Here is a 20,298-nt window from a genome sequence, read left to right on the forward strand (position 1 = left end):
GTGTACGACATCGGGTTCTGAGAACCCCCGCTCTGACGCGTGCCGCTGTTATGTTCCAAGGTGATTACCTCCTAACAACCTCTTTAGTTCACGAAAGAACTACCCGGAGCCCTGGCAGCATCTTCATATAGCTTCTAGCAGAGCATTTATTCTGTTGTGAAGGGATCAGAATTCTAATAGATGAAAATACTGTATCCAAATTAACTGAACACTCAGTTGAGAACCCAGGGCAGAACAACAACATTGTCTGGAATGTTTTATCTTACCGAATACAGTTTATGCTCCCTGAAGACAAGAACTGCACCTCGTATTTTATACTCGTGTTAATTACGGTACCCTCTTCATAAAGGGAGTTCAAGAAACATTTACTCATGAAAAATAGATTCCTTTACAGATGAGTTATCTTATTAAATTGCCTAATTTCTGTGCTTTATTTTCCCTTGACCAAGGTAAGGGATAAGTACCTTATCAGGGTTATCAAATTATCAGGCTGCCAGTTTATGGTGTTTGAAAGGTAGAAGTATTTCCTGTCAATTTTTAAACCAAGAAAATAGTTTGGAAGTGCATTTGTTTATTTATCCTCACCTGAGGACATTTTTTTTCATTGCTTTTAGACAGAGGAAAAGAGACAGAGAGACAGAGACATCGGTATGAGAGAGAAACATTGGTCGGTTGTCTTCTTATATGCTTCCTGATTGGGGACCAAACCCGCAGCCTGGCTATGTGCCTGACTGGGACTCAAACCTACAACCTTTCTGGTATGTGGGACGACATTCCTAACTAACTGAGCCACACTGGCCAGGGCTTGCAGTCCTTTAAAAACCACTTTTTAAAAACATCCTTACCCGAGGATACATTTATTGATTTTAGAGAGAGAGGGAGAGAGAGAAACATCCATTAGCTGTCTCCTGTACCTGCCCCAACAGGGGACCAAACCCACAACCTAGGTGTGTACCCTGACCAGGGATGGAACTGGCGGCCCTTCTGGTGTATGGACAGCACTCCAGTCAGCCACGCCAGCCGGCCGGGGCAAAACCCACTTTTGAACATTATAGTATTGGTAAGCGGTCCTAGATATGGTCTGACATTAACACTCTGTGAAACAGGTATGTGATTTACTTTAGTGTCAGAGAAACAGTCATCATTCTGCTCCCCGGAACCTCCACCTAGACAGAAGTAGCACTTCATAAAGTTCTTTAACAAGAAGGAGACAAGACATGGCCGTGAGTAGAGTCCTGCTCTGGGAAACTGGAGGCTTGGATCCTCTGAGCACTGGCAGAAATTGCACAAAATCAGGGTGGTCCTCAGTTCTTTTTTTTTAATGTCATTTTAAAAAATAAGGATTTGTAAGCTCCAAAGTTTCAATCCACTGTTAAATTTTGTTATGCTTTTGTTTCTCAACTACCTGGGAAGGGTTAAAATGTAACACTAGAACAGACAGCATACTGAAAAATTGTCTCCTTGGTGAGGACTGTTTCTGAGGGAGATGAACAGGAAAACAGTATAACAGAGGTGGGAACAGGAAGGTCCACCCACGTCATAACCTCATGAAGCCTGGCTCTGCTACTTCTGACTTGACTTCCTCAAAAAAAACAAAAGCCAAAACAAACAAACAAACAAACAAACAAAACATCTCCACCAAAAAAACGCTTAAGTTTGACATAAAAGAAAACCAACATATTTTTATTGATTTAGCAGATTCTTAATATTTAAGAAACAACTTCCAAATATGAAAAAACCCATAGTTTTCACTTCTCATGTATGTAGCTCTACTAACATGTATATCTAACAGTCAAAGTTTTAAGCAACCTACATGTCCACAAAAGAGGTTACTGGTTATTTTATACAATGGGATACTACATACCTGTTAATAGACAGATATATGTACATATATATATATATATATATACTGAAATGGACCTATTGCTGACACATTCAGTGAAAAAAGCACCATTTATGTAAAAAGGGGGTGGGAGGAGAATCTCCATTACATTTGCATATTTACAGGGCGGGGCAAAAGTAGGTTTACAGTTGTGAATACATCAGTTTGCTCTTATATTGTTACTTATTACTGTATTATTTCCCATCCAAACTACTATAAACCTGCTTTTGCCCCACCCTGCATGTCGATTTGCACTGGAAGGATACACAAACTTTTTGGTGTTTGTGCATTTGTCTTTTAGTTTTTTCCAAATGTACATTATCACTTTAAAAACTGAGTTCAAATGAAGACATCATCACAAAAGTGGAAAGAAAACTTGGAGAACTGGAGGAAATATTTGCAAACCATTTTTATCTGGGAAAGGTCTAATATCCAGAATATATACAAAACACAAGAAACTGAACAAGAAAAAAAGTTAAAAATTAGCAGAGGACTGGAGCAGTCTTTTCTCCAAATGATACATGAATGACCAAATATTTGTACATGAATGTTCCTAGCAGCACTATTCACAATAGGCAAAAGGTGGAAATAATCCAAATGTCCATCAACAGGTGAATGCACTTACATGTACAAAATGGAATATTCGGCCACAAACAGGAATCACATACTGATAAATGTGGAAGAACCTCAGACACTTGCTAAGTGAAAGAAGCCAGACACAAAAGGATTCCATTTATATGAATTATCCAGAATAGGTAAATCTATACAAACAGAAAGACTGCTTGTTGCCAGAGGTTGGAGGGAGAAATGAAGGGTACAGGGTTTTTGGAACGATGAAAATGTTCTGCAACTAGACACAGGTGGTGGTAGTGTATCATGAATGCACTAAATACCAGTGAATTGTTTGCTTAAAATGGCAGGCTTTGTTATGTGAACTGCACCTCAATAAAAAATGAAAAGAGCATTCAAACTCCTGAAAATTTACCTTCCTCTTCACTTGTTAGGCCATTAGAATTCCAAGTCCCAGTTCAATCAATGTGCTTCAAGTGCACGAGACGAAGGCTAACATTGATCAAGGAAGTGCTTTTCTGGGTTTTGGCTTAAGCTGCAACAAATAGTGGCATCACCTATAGGAAAAAAAAAAAAAAGCCAAAGGAAGAACAGATGTAGAGGAGAAATTAAGTTTTGTATTGGACCTGTGCTTTACAGAGTGCAGATGACAAATGAGTCTGCAGCTCAGGACTAAAACTGTAAATGACAAAGTGGCTGCAAAGACAAGCATGAAGAGAAGGTAGGAACCCTATGCTTTTATTGGAGATTCATCCAAGCACCTAAATGTGGCTGACAAGCCGGGTAATGCTGGTTTATGCCTGCTGTCCCTACTAAGATTACCCTTTCACCTTCAAAAATGCCTATTTCTATAATAAGTTATGCGGTCACTCTTGTAGAAGGAAAAAAGGAATGAAAATCATGTAATTCCTTTAATACAAGAGCTGGTGTAACAGGTACTGTAGAATAAAATCCACTGTTATTTTCAGAAAATGAATTTAGTATGTCTTTTGTTTCAAGCAAAGAGATTATAACCACATTCCCTTCTTTTATATGATCACAAAACTTCAGCATTTTAAGGGAACCTGAGAAGTTATCTATTCTTATTGTTCTTCCAATGCAAACATGCATTTTATGACATTGGAGATAGCTGGTCAGGTTTTCAATAGAGTGGTAACATCTCCAAGTCTTCAAGAAGGCACTGTTCAATCTTCCTGAACAAAAAAATCTTGTGCTAAAAATTAGGAAGACAATAAGATTAACTGAAGATGTGTTCTTGCTGCTTGAATTAGTTTTCTGTTGATGTGCAACACAAGCCTGTGATATATTCTAACATAACTTTGCTCATTTAATAAATGTTACGTCCAAGAAAATATAGCTTAATGTTACTAGTGAAAAGCAAAATACAGAGATCCCACCCCCAAAAAAGAGACAACAGTTTTTAAAAGCATGTTTATGTGACTGCACGTAAATGTGTGTAAAAGGGCATTATGACAGTTTTTACCACAAAGATTACAGTAAGAAAAAGCACTTTATGACAATATTTCACAAATTCACAAGGATCACTTTAATATACAAAGCAATGCTACCATTCTGAACACAAAGCAGCTAGTATGTACATAGTGTTAATAAAATGCTTTAGAACTCAGTACATTTTTTTTTCTTTACACTGGTGAAGCACAAAAAGATTTAGGTAAAAAAAATTAAAACAGGGATGCTTCTAGGATGTAGGAATTTTTATTAGAAATGTATATTCCTTATTATAGTTCTTTATTTAGTATTCAACTCTAATAGCAACATCAGAGTTAAAAATCAATACCCTGTTTTGTGCTGATAATTTTGGGGGAGGTATTCATTACCCCAGTCCTCAAGGGAAAACAAAAAAAAGCAAACACCTCTTTCTCTAGAAACTTCCCTGATTATTGTTTCTAAAAAGTTTCAAGTGATACTCCTAGGTCAGAAATAATTCCTTTTTGGGGTGGGGATGACAACTGACGTGTGGACAGATCAGTCAGAGACAACTTGACACGGAAAACTGCTAACAAGCACTCTCCCTACCACCCCCAATAAATCTAATCACAGAAAAATGTCGACAAATTATTTCCCACTTTTAATATAAATAATTTTATTACTTATTACATACACAAATTGGAGTGGCATCTGGATAAAAATACGTCTATAAAGCATTTACCAATTCAATTTTAATAACGTTAAGAAAATAAAACCTCCCAAACACAATGCTAGATCATTTCACTTGGCCAACTAACGTAAGATCGTATCTGCAGGGATTTTTTCCTTCCCTACCAATGTTGCAACTATTTCAGATTTACTTTCACATCTCTGAGATGCTTCTCAGACAGAAGCTTAGAAATGCTATACTTTTGTAGGCAAGTAATAAATAATGCCTGTGTAACAGTAGGTACAATTTCAATTTCCTACTGCTTGACCTTCTCTAAAGACATTTCCTAAAGACTTTTCCTTTTTCTTGCTGGTGACAATTAATGTATCCCATTATACCAAGGTAGGACCTGCAGCCACAGTACCAGAATGCAGACAGGTCAGTATTTTCTCCCTGTGCTCAACAACTCTGCCTGTTCTATGGTATCAATTTTGCTTCACAGGCTTTGTTCTATTTTTTTTTCTATTTTATTTTTTTAAAAAATAAATTTCAAGCTAAAACACCTGAAATATAATCCTTCCATTCAAATATTATCTGGTCCCTCTTAAAAGTTTGCCTGCCCCCTGAGGACACGTACAAAGGCTTAAGCTACATTCACTAATCAGCAAGAACTTATCATAAGCATGTGAGACAGATGGAACTTCAGCACCCTGTTTGATTTATTTGAAATTCTTCCATACTGACTCAGCTTCACGATATGTTCGACCCCTCAGGGATTAGTGCCTCTCCTAGCCATTGATTCTAGAAAGTCAAGGAAACCAGTTCCTAGTACATACAGCGACTATGCAGTCAACTTAAAAAAAGTCAACGTTATCAACATTAAAGTACTCAAGATGTATGTAAGCCACTCGCAAGTTCTAGTTGTGCTTTGTACAACTGAGTGAGCAAATGTATCCCACCACTCTCCACCTACAGGCAGCACACTGCACTTTCTCCCTCCTCCTCTGAAGTCAGTCAAAACTAGGCAGCGTGTCTCTTATGCTAACAAGGCCGATTTTAGGTGAAATGAATTCAGTCAAATGATTACATGCAGGTCTCCATTATGACAGTACTTAACTGCCTTGAAAAATCTTTTACCATTCTAGACAAATCCATGGATATCTTGGCATCCTATAGACAGTACTATTGTTGGGGTGAAGATAAGAGTCTATTTAAAATTGTAAATATTTATTTACTTGAGTTGTTTTTTTCCCTATCTTTATTCATAATGAAGAAAGAATAAGGATTTGGACTCATCTTCTATTTAATTGGGCTAGTCAAATCTAATTTCCTGATTCAGTGAAAAGTTTACATTAAAAAATGTCCAGTTATTTAAAGAAAGGAGAAAGACTAAGTTGACAATGAATTGATGAGGGAATTTCTCAAGTTGCTAATACCCGAACTGGGTCATTTTTAAAAGTGCAAGTTACACCAAACATTTACAAAGAATATAATGTAAATATAATCCAAATAAATACACAACTTTTGTATTAAGTCAATGGGACACAATACACCAATAGTTCTCAGGGCTACAAAGACAATAAAATAAAGCCTCTTGAAAAATAACTGAACAGGTATATAACCACTGTTTCTAAAACACACTTTAATTCAAAAATCTTAACTTTAAGACATAAGCTTTATTTACTCCTGCAAAATGAAGCAGCCTCTTTGATCTTGAAAATAAAGACCAACTTATGCTGACTGTAGCTAATCATAGAATTTAAAACATTAAAAGTGAAAAGAAATCTAAATGGAAGTCACTTCAAGTAAGCAAAAGCATCCTGATTTAAACAAACTTGCTTTTTCTCCCTAAGCCTTTGTACGATTCCACATGTCACCCAAATGGTTGAAATGATGATAGAGATTCAGCCTGAGAGACAGAGATGATCTTCAGCCACATGGCTTCTGGCTGGACAGCCTACCTGGCTGGTATTGTGCTTTCCCGTACAAGCACTGCTGCCGACCTACCACACAAACACATTTTCTGACAAAATCCCTGCTCAAATGAAAACACCCAGATCCTCCCCTAGGATGATTTTTTGAAATAGCAGTGGTACCTTTTAGAAGCTATCTTTAAAGTGTTCTTACCACTGTTATAGCTGCCAGAGACAAAGCATATAAACCAAATACTTTGGGGGGTGGAGGAAAGTTTTCAAGTGACTAATAACATATTTAAAAATATCAAGCAAAAAAAAAAAGAAAAGAAATACCTGGAAGAAAATTAGAGGACAAAAAATCAATCATGAGTGCTGGAGTAATGCAGTCTAAGAAACTACAAAAAGATATGCAATAGAACACGCAAAAATGTAAAAATTCATCTGACCTCAATATACTATAATACTCAGCATTCCTGACTTAAGAGCTCTCAGAGCTTCAGATTATATACTGTATGTATGTATATATATATATATGTACACATATATTATACAAATGCCACCCCCCAGAATATCTAAATGAACAGCACCTATGACAGTATTATGGTTGCCAACATGGTACTTGAGTTTGAAAAAGAATGAACGTCAAGTTACATCTGATAGCAATGTTTTAACAATGTGAACACATTGGATCTAGCCCTTTCTAAACCACTTTTCAGTTAAACACTATCAAAGCTTGAAAACTAACAGTAATATCAAAAATAAACCCCTCCCACTTCATTTTTCATTAGTTAATCTGTTCTATAGATAAAAGTGCCACATGGCCCTATATTTGCAAAGTGATACCAAACTATTTTCTAGGCAAATCAATAGCTATGTACAGATTCCTATGATGACGTTTTCATTCCCTTTTGGCCAATACGAAGAGAAAAAAACATTACTGGTAATGTGGCCACATATGTTCTTGGCTACAAGATTTTTTAATTGTCATTTTCATAATAAAAATTCTCAAAGTTGCATGCTTAAAAACACCTTTCCCCCAATGCTTGTTTAAAAAGAAAAAAAGTCTGCACAAAAGATTCTTAATTTCTATCTGTATAAACTGAAATCTTCAAGTCTCTCCAAGGTTCTGAAACAGATTTATCAACAGAATACATTTCTTACCCCACCATTAAGTAACTGACCAAGCCAGTGCAATCATCCTCAAGATAGGAAGGACTCCATCTTTGTAACTTACAAACTCAACCAGCTAATACGGAAGTGATTGCGTCTTGACGTATCAGGGACTAAGAGGACCACCGACTTTCTGATCAGATAGAAAGTCCCAACTTTTGAAAAAACATTTAACTTTAGTTTACAACTTACTAAATACTAGGCAATTTTCATTTATAAAGCTTTATGACATTCAAAATGTTCACTCTGACATTTCGACTCATTACGAAAGAATTCTAGTTGGTGAATCGATTTGCGATTTTGCTCGGTTTCTGTTAAACCAGTTTTGGAAAATGACGTAAGTGTGCTACTATACAAATAACTTTTATGCTATAACTTTCCCCGTTAGCTCAGCAGGATAAACATCAAACGATACAGTCGTTTGAAAGCCTTCTTGAAAACCTGACGCATTGTCCAAATATACTACACCACTCAATTCTTAGAATGATGCTCCTTCATAAACTCTGTTTATCCTCGAAAAAAGACAATGGTTTGTTACAAACAAAAATATACCATTTACAAATATTAATTTAAAATCTTACTTTTTAAAATGGACCCAATAATTAACATCCACTTGCATATTTTAACACATTAACAACTTTAAAAAATAACCATGACTAAATATAAAACATTAATTTTCTAGACTCTTTTCTAAAAGAAATAATCTTCTCAAATGAAAAATTATATCTAACATTATGTCAATCTCTAATTTTTAAAATCCACCTTAGTCTTTTTTAGTCTTATTTTCTCTTAAACGATAACTTTTAGATTTATCAGGCTTAGTGAATAAAATGATTAATAATAACAAGTAGTAATGAAAACAATGTATGATACATACAAACACAGGTTGTTATAATTAGGAGTTAAAAAATGTATCTCCTTTATAGAATGACGAAGACTATATAGCATATTGGAAGCCTAAAGCACAATTACCCTTTTTAGAGGAAAACAAATGCTTTCCAAGAATGATATTCGAAATATTGTAGTACAGCAGTCATTCAAATATGTCTGAAGAAAATGACTTTCCTCGCCACATGTAATAGTGTACTTTTTAGAGCTATACCTTACAACTTCTCCATTAAAAAATTCACTAGAGATACTGTTAAAATGTGTTAATATGGAAAAAATTTAAAATAAGTACTTTTCTACAACATAACATTTTATAAACAAATATATCACTTTGCATTACTTAATCTTGAAGGCTTTCCTGTTGGTGGTATAATGTAAGTGCAAATGGGAACCGTTTAATTAGAAATTTTTTAAAGTAAATGATTGACAATATAAATATTTTTGGAGGCGATGACAAAAACATTTATTTAAAAACCTTGTCATATAACTCAGAGGGCTGGTTTGAGTAAAGAGCATCTTTTCACTAAGAATTTAATACTAACTAAAACAAGCTTTGTACTTATATTTACTTCATTTTAACTTAAAATACCATGCTTTTTTCAGTTTGTTACTTCTTTTAATGTATTCAAAAACATTGAACACATACAGAACTGAATTAAGAAGCAACAACTGCCCTATGGAAGAGCTGTAGTTAATACAGAATGTTTTTAAGAATCAAGGACAAGTTTTCAGTATTGAAGAGAATATACATAGAAAGCACTCCAAATTCATTCTTAATTTCTTCAACACCATACTAGAATTTTTTTAGGGGATAAGCCTTTTAATGATTTTACATAATTCACAATGAAAATGTGAAAACATGTCAATTTGGCAATCACGCTTCTTCATTGCACCTTACTTACTTTATGCATGCGGCCCACACATCACTCCAGCACAAGAGGCTGGGGTGATTCTGTCCCTAAGGCAATCAGTGCGCTCAGCACTAACCTTGGAATATTTTTAAAAAGATTTTCTTTCCTCATTTCCCCCATGATTTTACAAGTAAACCAATTATTACTTCTTGAGGAGGGTGGGGGATGAAATGTTGAAGTCTCTTCATGATTCCTGGCGCTGAAAACTTCTTGAAGGGAGAAGTGGAGGCAGGTGTTGGAACATTCACAGTTTAATGCAAAAGCACAAATGAATGAAATTCTGTAGTTGCTTTCAGGCAGTTTTGCGCATAGAAAAAAAGACATGTTTAGAAAATAAAATGTTTATTTTGTCTTTCTGCTTGTGGCCAAGTCAGTTCTTTTTCCACCATACCGGTGAAATTTAAATCCCAAACTAATCTGATTTGTGGCAGTAAAGGTCCTTAAGTGCTTTTAGCTCCTCAATCAGTGTCTTGTTTTGGTTTTCAAGTACTGCCACTCTGTTTTCTAAACATTTCACATATTCTTTCTTCTTTCTGCGACACTCTCGTGCTGCTTCCCTATAAGCAAAAAAGGACAGGAAAAAGTATGTGACATTTCTGTATCACTTATTTTGGGTTAGAATACATTTCTTAGAGATTTAGCTCATACATCATTTTAATATATTATAAATTTAGCATTTGGAAAAAATACAGAATCAATTGGAGACTGCCTTACATAAACATTTAATTTTAATATACCATAGAAGTTTGATTTAAAACTTCTTTTGATGTGAAAACCCCACAAACAACAAAAGGGCTGAACTATCACTTAAAAATTATATTTAAAAAATGCATCATACCTATAAAACTTGAAAAGCTATCAATTATTGGTAACTAAGAAAATATTAAATTTTAGTGTGAAAAACATCCTTCAATGATCTCACAAGCTCATTTCAAGGCATTTAAAAAAATCTAACACAAGTCTCATCAACAGATGATGTTGAGGAAACACGCAAAAGAAGAAAGTTGGACCCTTATCTTATACCACATACAAAAGTTGAATCAAAATGGGTTAAAGACCTACACACCAAGACCAAAAACTATACAACTTCTTTAAGACAACAGAGGGGAAAAAGCTTTAAGACACTGGATCTGGCAGTGATTTCTCGGCTATGCCACCAAAAGCACAGGCAACAAAAGCACAAGGAAGCGAATGGGAAAAGGGGACTATGTCAAACTTAAAACTTATGTGCACCAAAGGACACAATCTACAGAGTGAAAGAACAACCTATGGAATCAGAGAAAATATTTGCAAATCATGTATCTGATAAGGACTTAAAATCCAGAATATACAAAGAACTCTTAAAACTCAACAAATTAAATTGATTTAAAAAATGGGCAAAAGACTTGAACATTTTTCTAAAGATATACATACGTATGGCCAACAAGCACATAAAAAGATGTTCCACATCAATCTAATCATTAGAGAAATGCAAATCAAAACCACAGTGAGAAATAACCTCTCAGCCATTAGGATGGCTATTACAAAAAATGCAAACAGCAAATAACATGTGTTGATGGGGGTGCAAAGAAATATGAAAACTTGTGCACTATTGATAAGAATGTCAAATGGTACAGCCACTACAGGAAACACTATGGCAAGTCCTCAAAAAATTAAAAACTGGATTACCATATGACTCAGCAATACCACTGTTGGGAATATATCCAAAAGAATTTACAGCAGGACACTGAAGAGATATTTGCACACCCGTGTTCGTAACAACATCATGTACCAGAGCCAAGAGGTAGAAGGAAAGCAACCCAAATATCTACGGATTGATAATACATTTTAAAAACATGGTGTATAAGTAAACAATGGAGTATTATTCAGCCTTAGAAAAGGAAATCCTGTCATGTACCATAACATGAATGAAACTTGAGGAAATTATGCTAAGTAAAACAAGCAGTCACCAAAGACAAATACTGTATGACGGTACTTAGATGAAATATCTTAAGTAGTCAAACTCAGAAAAACAGAAAGAATGGTGACTGCCAAAGACTACAGGGGGAGGGGCAGCTGAGGGAGGTTGTTTCTTAGTGAGTTTCCATCTCACAAGCTGAAAAGGTCTAGAGATCTGTTGCACAGTAATGTGAATATACTTCACACTACTAAACGGTATACTTAAAAATGGTTAAGATGGCAATTTTTTTAAACTAATATAAAAAATTTTTAAATCCAGCAGATTAAAAGTAATAAAAAATACTTTTTAGCAAGCTACTAAATCACTATCACAGGGACTGGCACAAGGCAGGTACTTACTGTTGAATGAATGTAGGAGTTGAAAGCAGAAAAGTTTTAAGTCTTTAAAAAATGAACCCCCCCATCAATTTATAATCATTCAATTTATAATCATTCATTTACCACAGTGGCAGTACAATACAGCAATTAAAGAGTAGTAGCTTTACTGTATCAGATTTAATTTTAAGTGATTTTATGCCTTATCAATTTATGTGACCACAGGCAAATTATATAACCTTAGCTTCCTGACTAAAAAGAGATAATATAACCTACCTGAAAAGTTTTATGAGAATTAAGGAATATATGAAAAGTGCATTAAATAGTGGCTGGCATTTTGCAAATGCTACATATGCATTAGCTATTATTATTTCTAGATAACTCAAATGGCAGTCTATTATAATCTCATTAATGTCTTCATCCCTATAGAGCCTATTGATTCAAAGAACGAACACGTTTTCTTATAATGCAAGCTAATTTTTGGAATTAAAAAACTGTACCCAGTGTTGTATGTCCATGGTAGATATGGACAATGTATGATCCAGTGCAAGAAAATTTTTTTGGAAATAAGTTAAAAATGGCCCAACATTCTACTGAGCATTGAAGACAAGTCAGGAGGTTTCCAAAGTTAAACTACTATGATCCTGTAAGTAACTCCTAACTTTTTCTCACTGAAATCAGTACAACTGTTCCTCATTATCAAGGGGCCCCACAGATACCAAAATCTGTGGATACTTAAGTCCCTTATATAAAATAACAGTATTTGCATATAACCTAAACACATCTTCTGGTATACTTGAAATTATTTCTAGGCACTGGCTGGTGTGGCTCAGTGGGTTGAGTGCCAGCCAGCTTGTGAACCAAAAGGGTGCTAGTTCAATTCCCAGTCAGGGCACATGCCTGGGTTGTGGGCCAGGTCCCCAGTTGGGGACATGTGAGAGGCAACTGATCAATGTATATCTCCCACATCAATGTTTCTCTCCCTCTCTTTTTTCCTCCCTTCCCCTCTCTCTAAAAATGAATAAATAAAACCTTTAAAAAATCTCTAAGCTACTTACAATACCTAATAAAATATGAATGCTATTAAATAGTCACACTGTATTGTTTAGTGAATAATGACAAGGAAAAAGTCTGTACATATTCAGTACAGGCACAACCATCCTAGGTCTAATTACATGAGCAACAACATAATATTTTTTTCCAAAAAATTTTTGATCCGCAGGTGGCTGAATCTACAGGTGCAGAACCTGAAGATATGGGGGGCTGAATACTATATTGTTGTGAAAGTTACAATGTTTCTCATAAAAATGAAAACAGTAGGCTAAGGAAATTAACTTATTTCTTCAATGCAAGGTCTCTTTGATCTTTTTAATATACTAATCTCCAAAGGGAAATTCTATGTATAGCATGTCCCAAACTGAATTTGACTACATGATGCTTTTTTGTTTGGAGGTGGGAGGACCACTGTCATGAAGAATGATGCTCAGTACAGGCACAATTTAAAATAAGCAAATGTGGATAACAATTCAATACAGGATGTCAGACTAGCAAGAATTCTAAACTGAGGGTCAGGAAACTTGGGTTCAGATCCTCACTTCAACATTAACTACTTGTGTAGTTCCCAGCCCTTTCCATTTGAGGGTTGTTCCTCATCAGCTTAAAAAAAAAAAAAAGGTTAATCAACCTGTCCCAAACCAAGACCATTAGCTTTATATTAACAAGTATGCAGAACCAGAAAATAAACCTGAAATGTCACTCTAAAGCACCAATTTTAATTGATAGGGCAGAGGGAAATTAAGCACTTTTATATTAAAATAAGCATCAGTATATTTTGGAATACAAAATTCAAATGAACTTTAAACAAAAAAATTAAAGAACTCTTTAGTGTGGAGAATGCCTCTTAGAGCTTCTCAAAAATTTCTACCTGAATATTTTTAAGGGCAGAAGAAAAGGAAAGGACTCTCCCAGTGGATGGGGAGGATGTGGGGTGATGATGAAATGGATTGCCGATGTCTCCGCCAATATAGAAACAGGATTTTATCATTCCAAGCATTTATGCAAACAGATAGCCTATACATTCTGAAATTAACTTGATACACATTTTTAGAAAAAAGTTCTTTTACATTACATCCTCCTCCTATATTTACTAAACTAATTGTATGTGATACTAATTGTTTCATTTATTCTTGCCTTCTCTTGGCATCTTCAATTCTTCCATACTACCTTCTTTTTTGTCTTTTGCATTCAAAAAAGTTTATCAATTGCACTGATTTTTTAAACAAGTCATTTATTCACTCAGTCATTCATTTATTCACTCATTCACTCTTTCATTCATTTTTGGTCCCTTGACCAGGAATCAAACCAATGACCTTTTGCTTTCTAGGACAATGTCCAACCAACGCAAACAATTTTGTTTTTCTTTTTACTGTAAAGGGCCAGAATGTAAATATTTTAGGCTCTTAGACACAATGGGCTCTGTCACAACTTACTCAACTCTGCTATTGTATCATACAAGCAGAAAATGATAATAATGAAATGAGCATGACTATGTTCCAATAAAACTTTATAAAAACAGGTAGTGAGGTGCAGTTTGCTAACTTCTGACACAGATTAGTGATTTAAAACTTTCTTTTCTAACATAAGTATTTAAAGGTATAAGTTTCCATCTCAGCACTGAGTTGCATCCCACAAATTGTTGTCACAAATTGAACTGTCCTTTATCTAGTAAAGAAATTCAATTCACAGTTTTAAAAAAAGCCTTTCAAAAAATGAAAACCCTAGGCCCAGATGGTTTCACTGGCAAATTCTACCAAATATTTAAGGAATAGACAACACTAATTCTATACAAAGTCTTTCAGAAATAAGAGAACACTTCCCACCTCATTTTATAGGCTAGCATTACTCTGATAACAAATCCAGACAGAAGCATTAGAAGAAAACTAAAATTCTCTATCAGTCATGAATGCAGATGCAAAAATCCTCAACAACACACTAGCAGATCAAATGCAGCAATATGTAAGAATGATAATACATCACGATCATGTGTGAGTTCATCCCAGCATGCATTCATAGCTCAACACTGGGAAAAAAAATCAATGTACTTTACCCTATTAATAGACTAATTAAGAAAAATCCTATGTTCACCTCAATAGATTCAGAAAAGCATCTGACAAAATTTAACAACTACCATATTTTGCCATGTAAAAATGCTGCTCAAATGTATAATGTGCATCCTTATTTTTCCCTCCGTAATTTGGGCAAAAAGGACACATTATACACAGCAAAATATGGTATTTATGACAAAAACTCCCACAAAACTAGAAACGGAAGAGAACTTCTTACTGTAATAAACAGTATTTACAAGGAACCTGTAGTTATCATCATATTTATGTTCTCCCAAAGATGCCCAGTCTTAATCTCTGAGACCTGTAAATACGTTACCCGACATGGTAAGAGGGGAATTAAGGTTCCAGATAGAATTAAGGTTGAGAATCAGCCAACCTTAAATAGGAAAATTTTCCTGGATTATCTGGGTGGGCACAATGCAATCAGAAGGGTCCTTAAAAATGGAAGAGGGAGGGAGAAAATCTGACTACAATAGAAAGACACTGTCCATATTTGTCAGCAACATGATAGTAGAAAATGCCAAAAAAAAAACTACAACAAAGCTCCTAGAAATAATAAGTAAATTTAGAATAGTTACAAGATAAAATGTTAAAAGAGAAGTCAATTTTATTTCTATATACCATCAATGAACAACTGAATATTTCAATTTAAAAAACATACATACCATTTAAAATACTCCCCCCGACCCCCTAGAAAATCCAAACTGAAAGCCCCTAAGTATTTAGGTTTAAATCTAACAAAATATGTATAGGAACTATATGCTGAAAATGGAGCATGTAGTGTGTTCACAGAATGGAACAATCAGTATTGTTAAGATGTCAATTCCCCTCAATTTGATCTATAAACTCCAACACAATCCTAATCAAAATCTCAGCAAACTTTCTCACTGACATCAACAAACTGATTCTAAAATTTATACAAAAATGCAAAGGAACTGGAAGACTAAAACAATTCTGTAAAAGAACAAAGTTGGAGGATTCACATTAGCAAACTCAAAACTTACTAATAGTAATCAAGACAGGGTAATATTGGAGAAAGTATAGACACAGACCAATGAAAATAGCTAGACAGCTCAGGAACACACCCACACAAATACGGTCTGTTAGTTTTCGACAAAAATGCAATGGCAATAGAGAAAGAATAGTCTTTTCAAAAAATATTACTGGACAAATGGATGTCCATATGCAGAAAATGAACTTTAACACACCTCACAACTAATACAAAAGTTAATTCAAAGGGGATCATAGATCTAAATGCAAAAACAATCTAACACTTGCTATAGAGCAAATGGAACTCTCATACACTCTGGTGCACATGCAAAATGGTATAGCCACTTTGGAAAACAGTTTGGCAGTTTCTTATAAAGTTAAACATATACTTACTATTCCACTCAGCCAGACCACTCCTAGAAATGTACTCAAGTGAATTGAAAATTCATATAAAAATGTACTTATAAGTGTTTACAGTACATTTATTCAAAATCCTCCCAAACTGGAAACAACTAAAATAAACTTCAAGGTGAGTGAACAAACTACAATACATACATGCAATGAAAATACCAGTGATAAAACCAATTATTTATTTATGCAACACTGTCAATGCATCTTCAATGCATTTTGCTAAGTAAAAGAAACCAGACCCAAAGGCTACGCACTATATGATTCCATTTATATAAGATTGGGAAAAGGCAACCCTTTTTGGTGGTTGTGGGATCCTGGTATAAAAAGGAGAAAACGGAGGTTTAAAAGGTTAATATTTAGGTTAATATCCCAAAGCCACAACACAAGGGACAGAACCAGAACTTGAATCCAGATCTACGTTCAGTCTGTTTCTTTTACTTTATTCATCGTGTTTGAAGAACGTTGGGGTGAACAGCAGAGGAATATTTTTACCAATTTGTAACTTTTTATATCTTATATACTTTATTATTTTATTTTATTTTATTTGGTTTGTCTTATGTCATTTCTATATTAAAATCCTAAACTAAATATTTAAATGTTAAGCTAAAGAAAAATACTAAGGTAAATGTAAGTAAAAATAAAAATATTTTATTGTTTTGTGATGATAAAACCATTTAAAGCTATGAATTTACTTTATGAGAAGTGGATTTTCATAGATTTTTGATATGCAACATCTTTATTGCAGCATTTTCTTGAGGTTAATTCTATTTTAAGATTTTGTTAATAACAAGGTATTCTCAGACAATCCATTTTCAAAGAATATTTGGGTGCTAAACTGTTACTATTTTGAGTAAAGGTAATATTCACTAGGACATGGATTGGCCATTATACGTTTACTATATTGCAAATAAATTTAACATTTAATTTTAATATATGTACATGAAACTCTTGATCTTGTAATATACTGCTCATGGAAAGAAACAATTTTAAATAACCTAGCCAGTTGGTTGAAGCCTAATGAATATATAGCAAATTGTGCACTAAATCTCTTATGGGGAAAATGCATGAAAGAAAACTACTTCATGATCAAAGATTGACCCGTAATCCTATTGGCCATCTCATAAGTGCAACTTACTAAATGAGTTTCAGCAAGACCCATCAATTCTACAAGAATTTAAAAAATGTAAATTTTTTAAAATTTGTAAAATTTTTTACAAATTCTTGTAAAATGTTTAAATTTTAAAACGAAATTTAAAAACACCAAAATTTAACTCAACACCAAGATCCTATTGTCAGCAGATGTGAAAGACACACATCTCAAGAATCTGAAGACATACCCCACTTACATCAATCTCAGTAAATGCAACGTACATACCTATTCTTCATGAGGCGCACCTCTCTCTTCCGCGCGGCTTCTTCAGCAGGCTGCGTGGGGAGCGCTGGGGAGGACGCCATAACCACGCCGGGGGCAATGGTGCTTGTGGGTGCTGTGCGGATCTGGTATGTTTGTACATCTCCAGAGGCAGCTGGAAAGAAAAATGAACATGGTGTAAGACACTGAAGCACTGTGACCTGGTAAAACTAGGGAGGTCAATCATCAATCTAAACATACATTTTAGATTAAAAGGGGAAAAAAAGGAATAGGTGATTCTGACTAAAATGTTGAAAGAGCACTCTTTGGGTCATTACTGAGAATAGTTCCCAACTGAATGTGTTTATTAGCATAGGCACTTGGGTGAAAGAGGTCTTAACCCTATACACATCTGCTGGGTTATTTATCTTTCATTGGAATGCAGTTCTATTCTGTTAACATGCTTACCAACCTTAAGTCTAAAAGGTAAGTAGGGCACAGCTTGGATCATCTTCCTAGATATAGTCCTCAATGTCTTCCTTTGATATTGGTAAATTCATATTAAAAAATTTCAAGTAGACTCTTGCCACGACATAAAAACGACCATGATTTTTCATAAAATAGCAAAATGGAAGAGAAAATAAAGCATTATGGTCAACTATTATAAATTTCTAATTGACACAAAACTGTAAGTATGAAAGTGTACCAAGTGATGCCAATTATATCATCTGTAAACACTGTTTTAATGTAAATGATAACTACTAAATAAACTCAAGTTTTATTCTAACTAAATGATCCATCACTTGTGAAAAGAAATACAATCACTACTTGTCAAACTGCTTTTAAAAACAGCGTAATAATATGCCCACCTAAGAGAAGAAACCTAACATTATCTGAATTTGAAGATCTTTGTTCTTATAAAATTATCCATGTTTGTTAATATCAATTAAAATGTGTAGTTTGAGTGGAAAAGATTTATATACTAAACATGTTACCATCTTCAAACTGACGTTCAGAATTCAAATTCACTGACATCCTGCTTTACAATTTTTGAGTACCTGCATGTAAAGTGAAAAGGTGTTTTACTCCCATTAACAAGCAAAATATTATCTTCTTCAAATATTTCAGTAACAGAATATATTCTGTAAATACATTAGGGCCCTTTTAAATAAATTATGACTCTCTCTAGTTGATGTTTTAGAATTATTCAAAAAATTTTCATCCATAATGAAGGGGCACATCTGTCATTCCCTAACAGAGGCAAAACATATTATTAACAAAAACATTTTAGAAACATCTTTTATTTCTTTAATATGCAAATTTCAATCTGGCATTAGGCCATATTCTTAAAATACTGAAATAGTTAAAAAGAAAAATGGTCAACTCCTATCTATAAAGATTCCTGAAAGAAAGTAGAATAAAATAAAACAAAATTTAAAAAGCTACTTCTTTAGTTGCATACTGGTACAAAATTTTTCAGAACATGCTTTCATTTGAAATAAAAAATGATCATCTTAGAAATGAGGGTATAAACTGCTTTTGACTAAAAAAGCAGAGAAACAATTTTGAATATCCAAAGATTCTGATCAATAATTTAGTAAGATTCTCATTTGACACATGGGAAAAAAAAAAGGCCTGGAGAGGGTGGGTCTTACTCAAGGTCACGGAGCAAATCTATGGAGTTCGATAGAATCTAATCCTGGTTTCACTGTTTCCCTTTAACCTACGCTGTTTCTCCTACCCCAAAATTCTAGGTGTTAAAGATAGAAATTATATTTTTAAAACGGAAAATAGTTGTTTTTATGCCATGACATTTTGGTCCAACTGTAATAATGGAAGAGTTCATAGAAAATATTATCTATAGTGAAGAAAAATTTACATTTTAACAATGTTTTACAGTATCATACTTACTTTTTTGAGTTTATAAAATTTAAACCTTCCACAGAATTTACCATACCTGTGAAATCTGAGTTCTCTTACCTTGAACGACGACTTGGTTGCTGGGCACTAAGATCTGCTGTCCATCAGTGGTCTGTGCATACTGTAGAATGGTAGTACCCGGCTGAGTGGCGGCTGCATTGGTCATAGTTAATGTTTGCAGGCCCTGTACCCCATCGGTACCATTGTTAGCCAGTTGTATTGCTCCTCCCTGGGTAATGGCAACTAAAACCCAATGGATTTTATTGTTACAAGTTTAATTAATACCATATAGGACTTTTACAACACACTAAACTCAAAGTAGAGTACTTTGTTGTAAGACATGAACTCAGAGAACTGTAACTACAAATAACAATGCCAAGAAGGATTTAGTACATTCAAGTACTCTTCTGCTCAGGAAACCCATATCCAATTTCTGTATATAAATGCACTCAATAAACTACATTATAATTTATAATAATATCTACTAACAATTTTAGAATAAGTAAATAAGTGAGAAAATATTAAATTCCTTTGGAAGTTACTTGGTTCGGAGGAGGTCCCACTTTGTGACCCCATACTTTCTTTATTCTAGCATTAACTACCTAATATTTTAACTGTTTAGTATTTGACCCCCAAATTAAATAAATTTCTTGACTGTAGGAAATGTGTTTTTTCTTCTCTACTTTCACATACTTATTAGTACAATAATGGGCATGTACTAAAAGGTTATCTTAATGAATAATTAATAAAACAGTTCAGTAGCATGTTTTCTCTAACTGCCAGCAATGCACA

The 20,298-nt window shown here is 34.3% G+C and overlaps 2 protein-coding genes across 9 annotated transcripts in view; one reads left to right on the forward strand and one right to left on the reverse strand.

Annotated features, from left to right (window-relative positions):
* The window catches only part of METTL21A (methyltransferase 21A, HSPA lysine), a 54,321-nt gene that overhangs the window by 12,325 nt on the left and 21,698 nt on the right, over positions 1-20,298 (forward strand). The gene's annotated exons all lie outside the window — the stretch shown is intronic.
* Positions 3,870-20,298, reverse strand: part of CREB1 (cAMP responsive element binding protein 1) — a 57,850-nt gene continuing 41,421 nt past the window's right edge. For all 7 annotated transcript variants that reach the window (XM_045852780.1, XM_045852774.1, XM_045852789.1 and 4 more), the window contains 3 exons: positions 19,567-19,749; positions 17,611-17,761; positions 3,870-9,992 (listed from right to left, as the gene is read on the reverse strand). In XM_045852780.1, the coding sequence (XP_045708736.1) occupies positions 9,848-9,992; positions 17,611-17,761; positions 19,567-19,749 (479 nt within the window). In that variant the 3' untranslated portion in view covers positions 3,870-9,847. The remainder of the gene's footprint in view (positions 9,993-17,610; positions 17,762-19,566; positions 19,750-20,298) is intronic.

Source organism: Phyllostomus hastatus, unplaced genomic scaffold, assembly GCF_019186645.2.
Source record: "Phyllostomus hastatus isolate PE091 unplaced genomic scaffold, TTU_PhHast_1.1 phas_contig_137, whole genome shotgun sequence".
Taxonomy (NCBI): domain Eukaryota; kingdom Metazoa; phylum Chordata; class Mammalia; order Chiroptera; family Phyllostomidae; genus Phyllostomus; species Phyllostomus hastatus.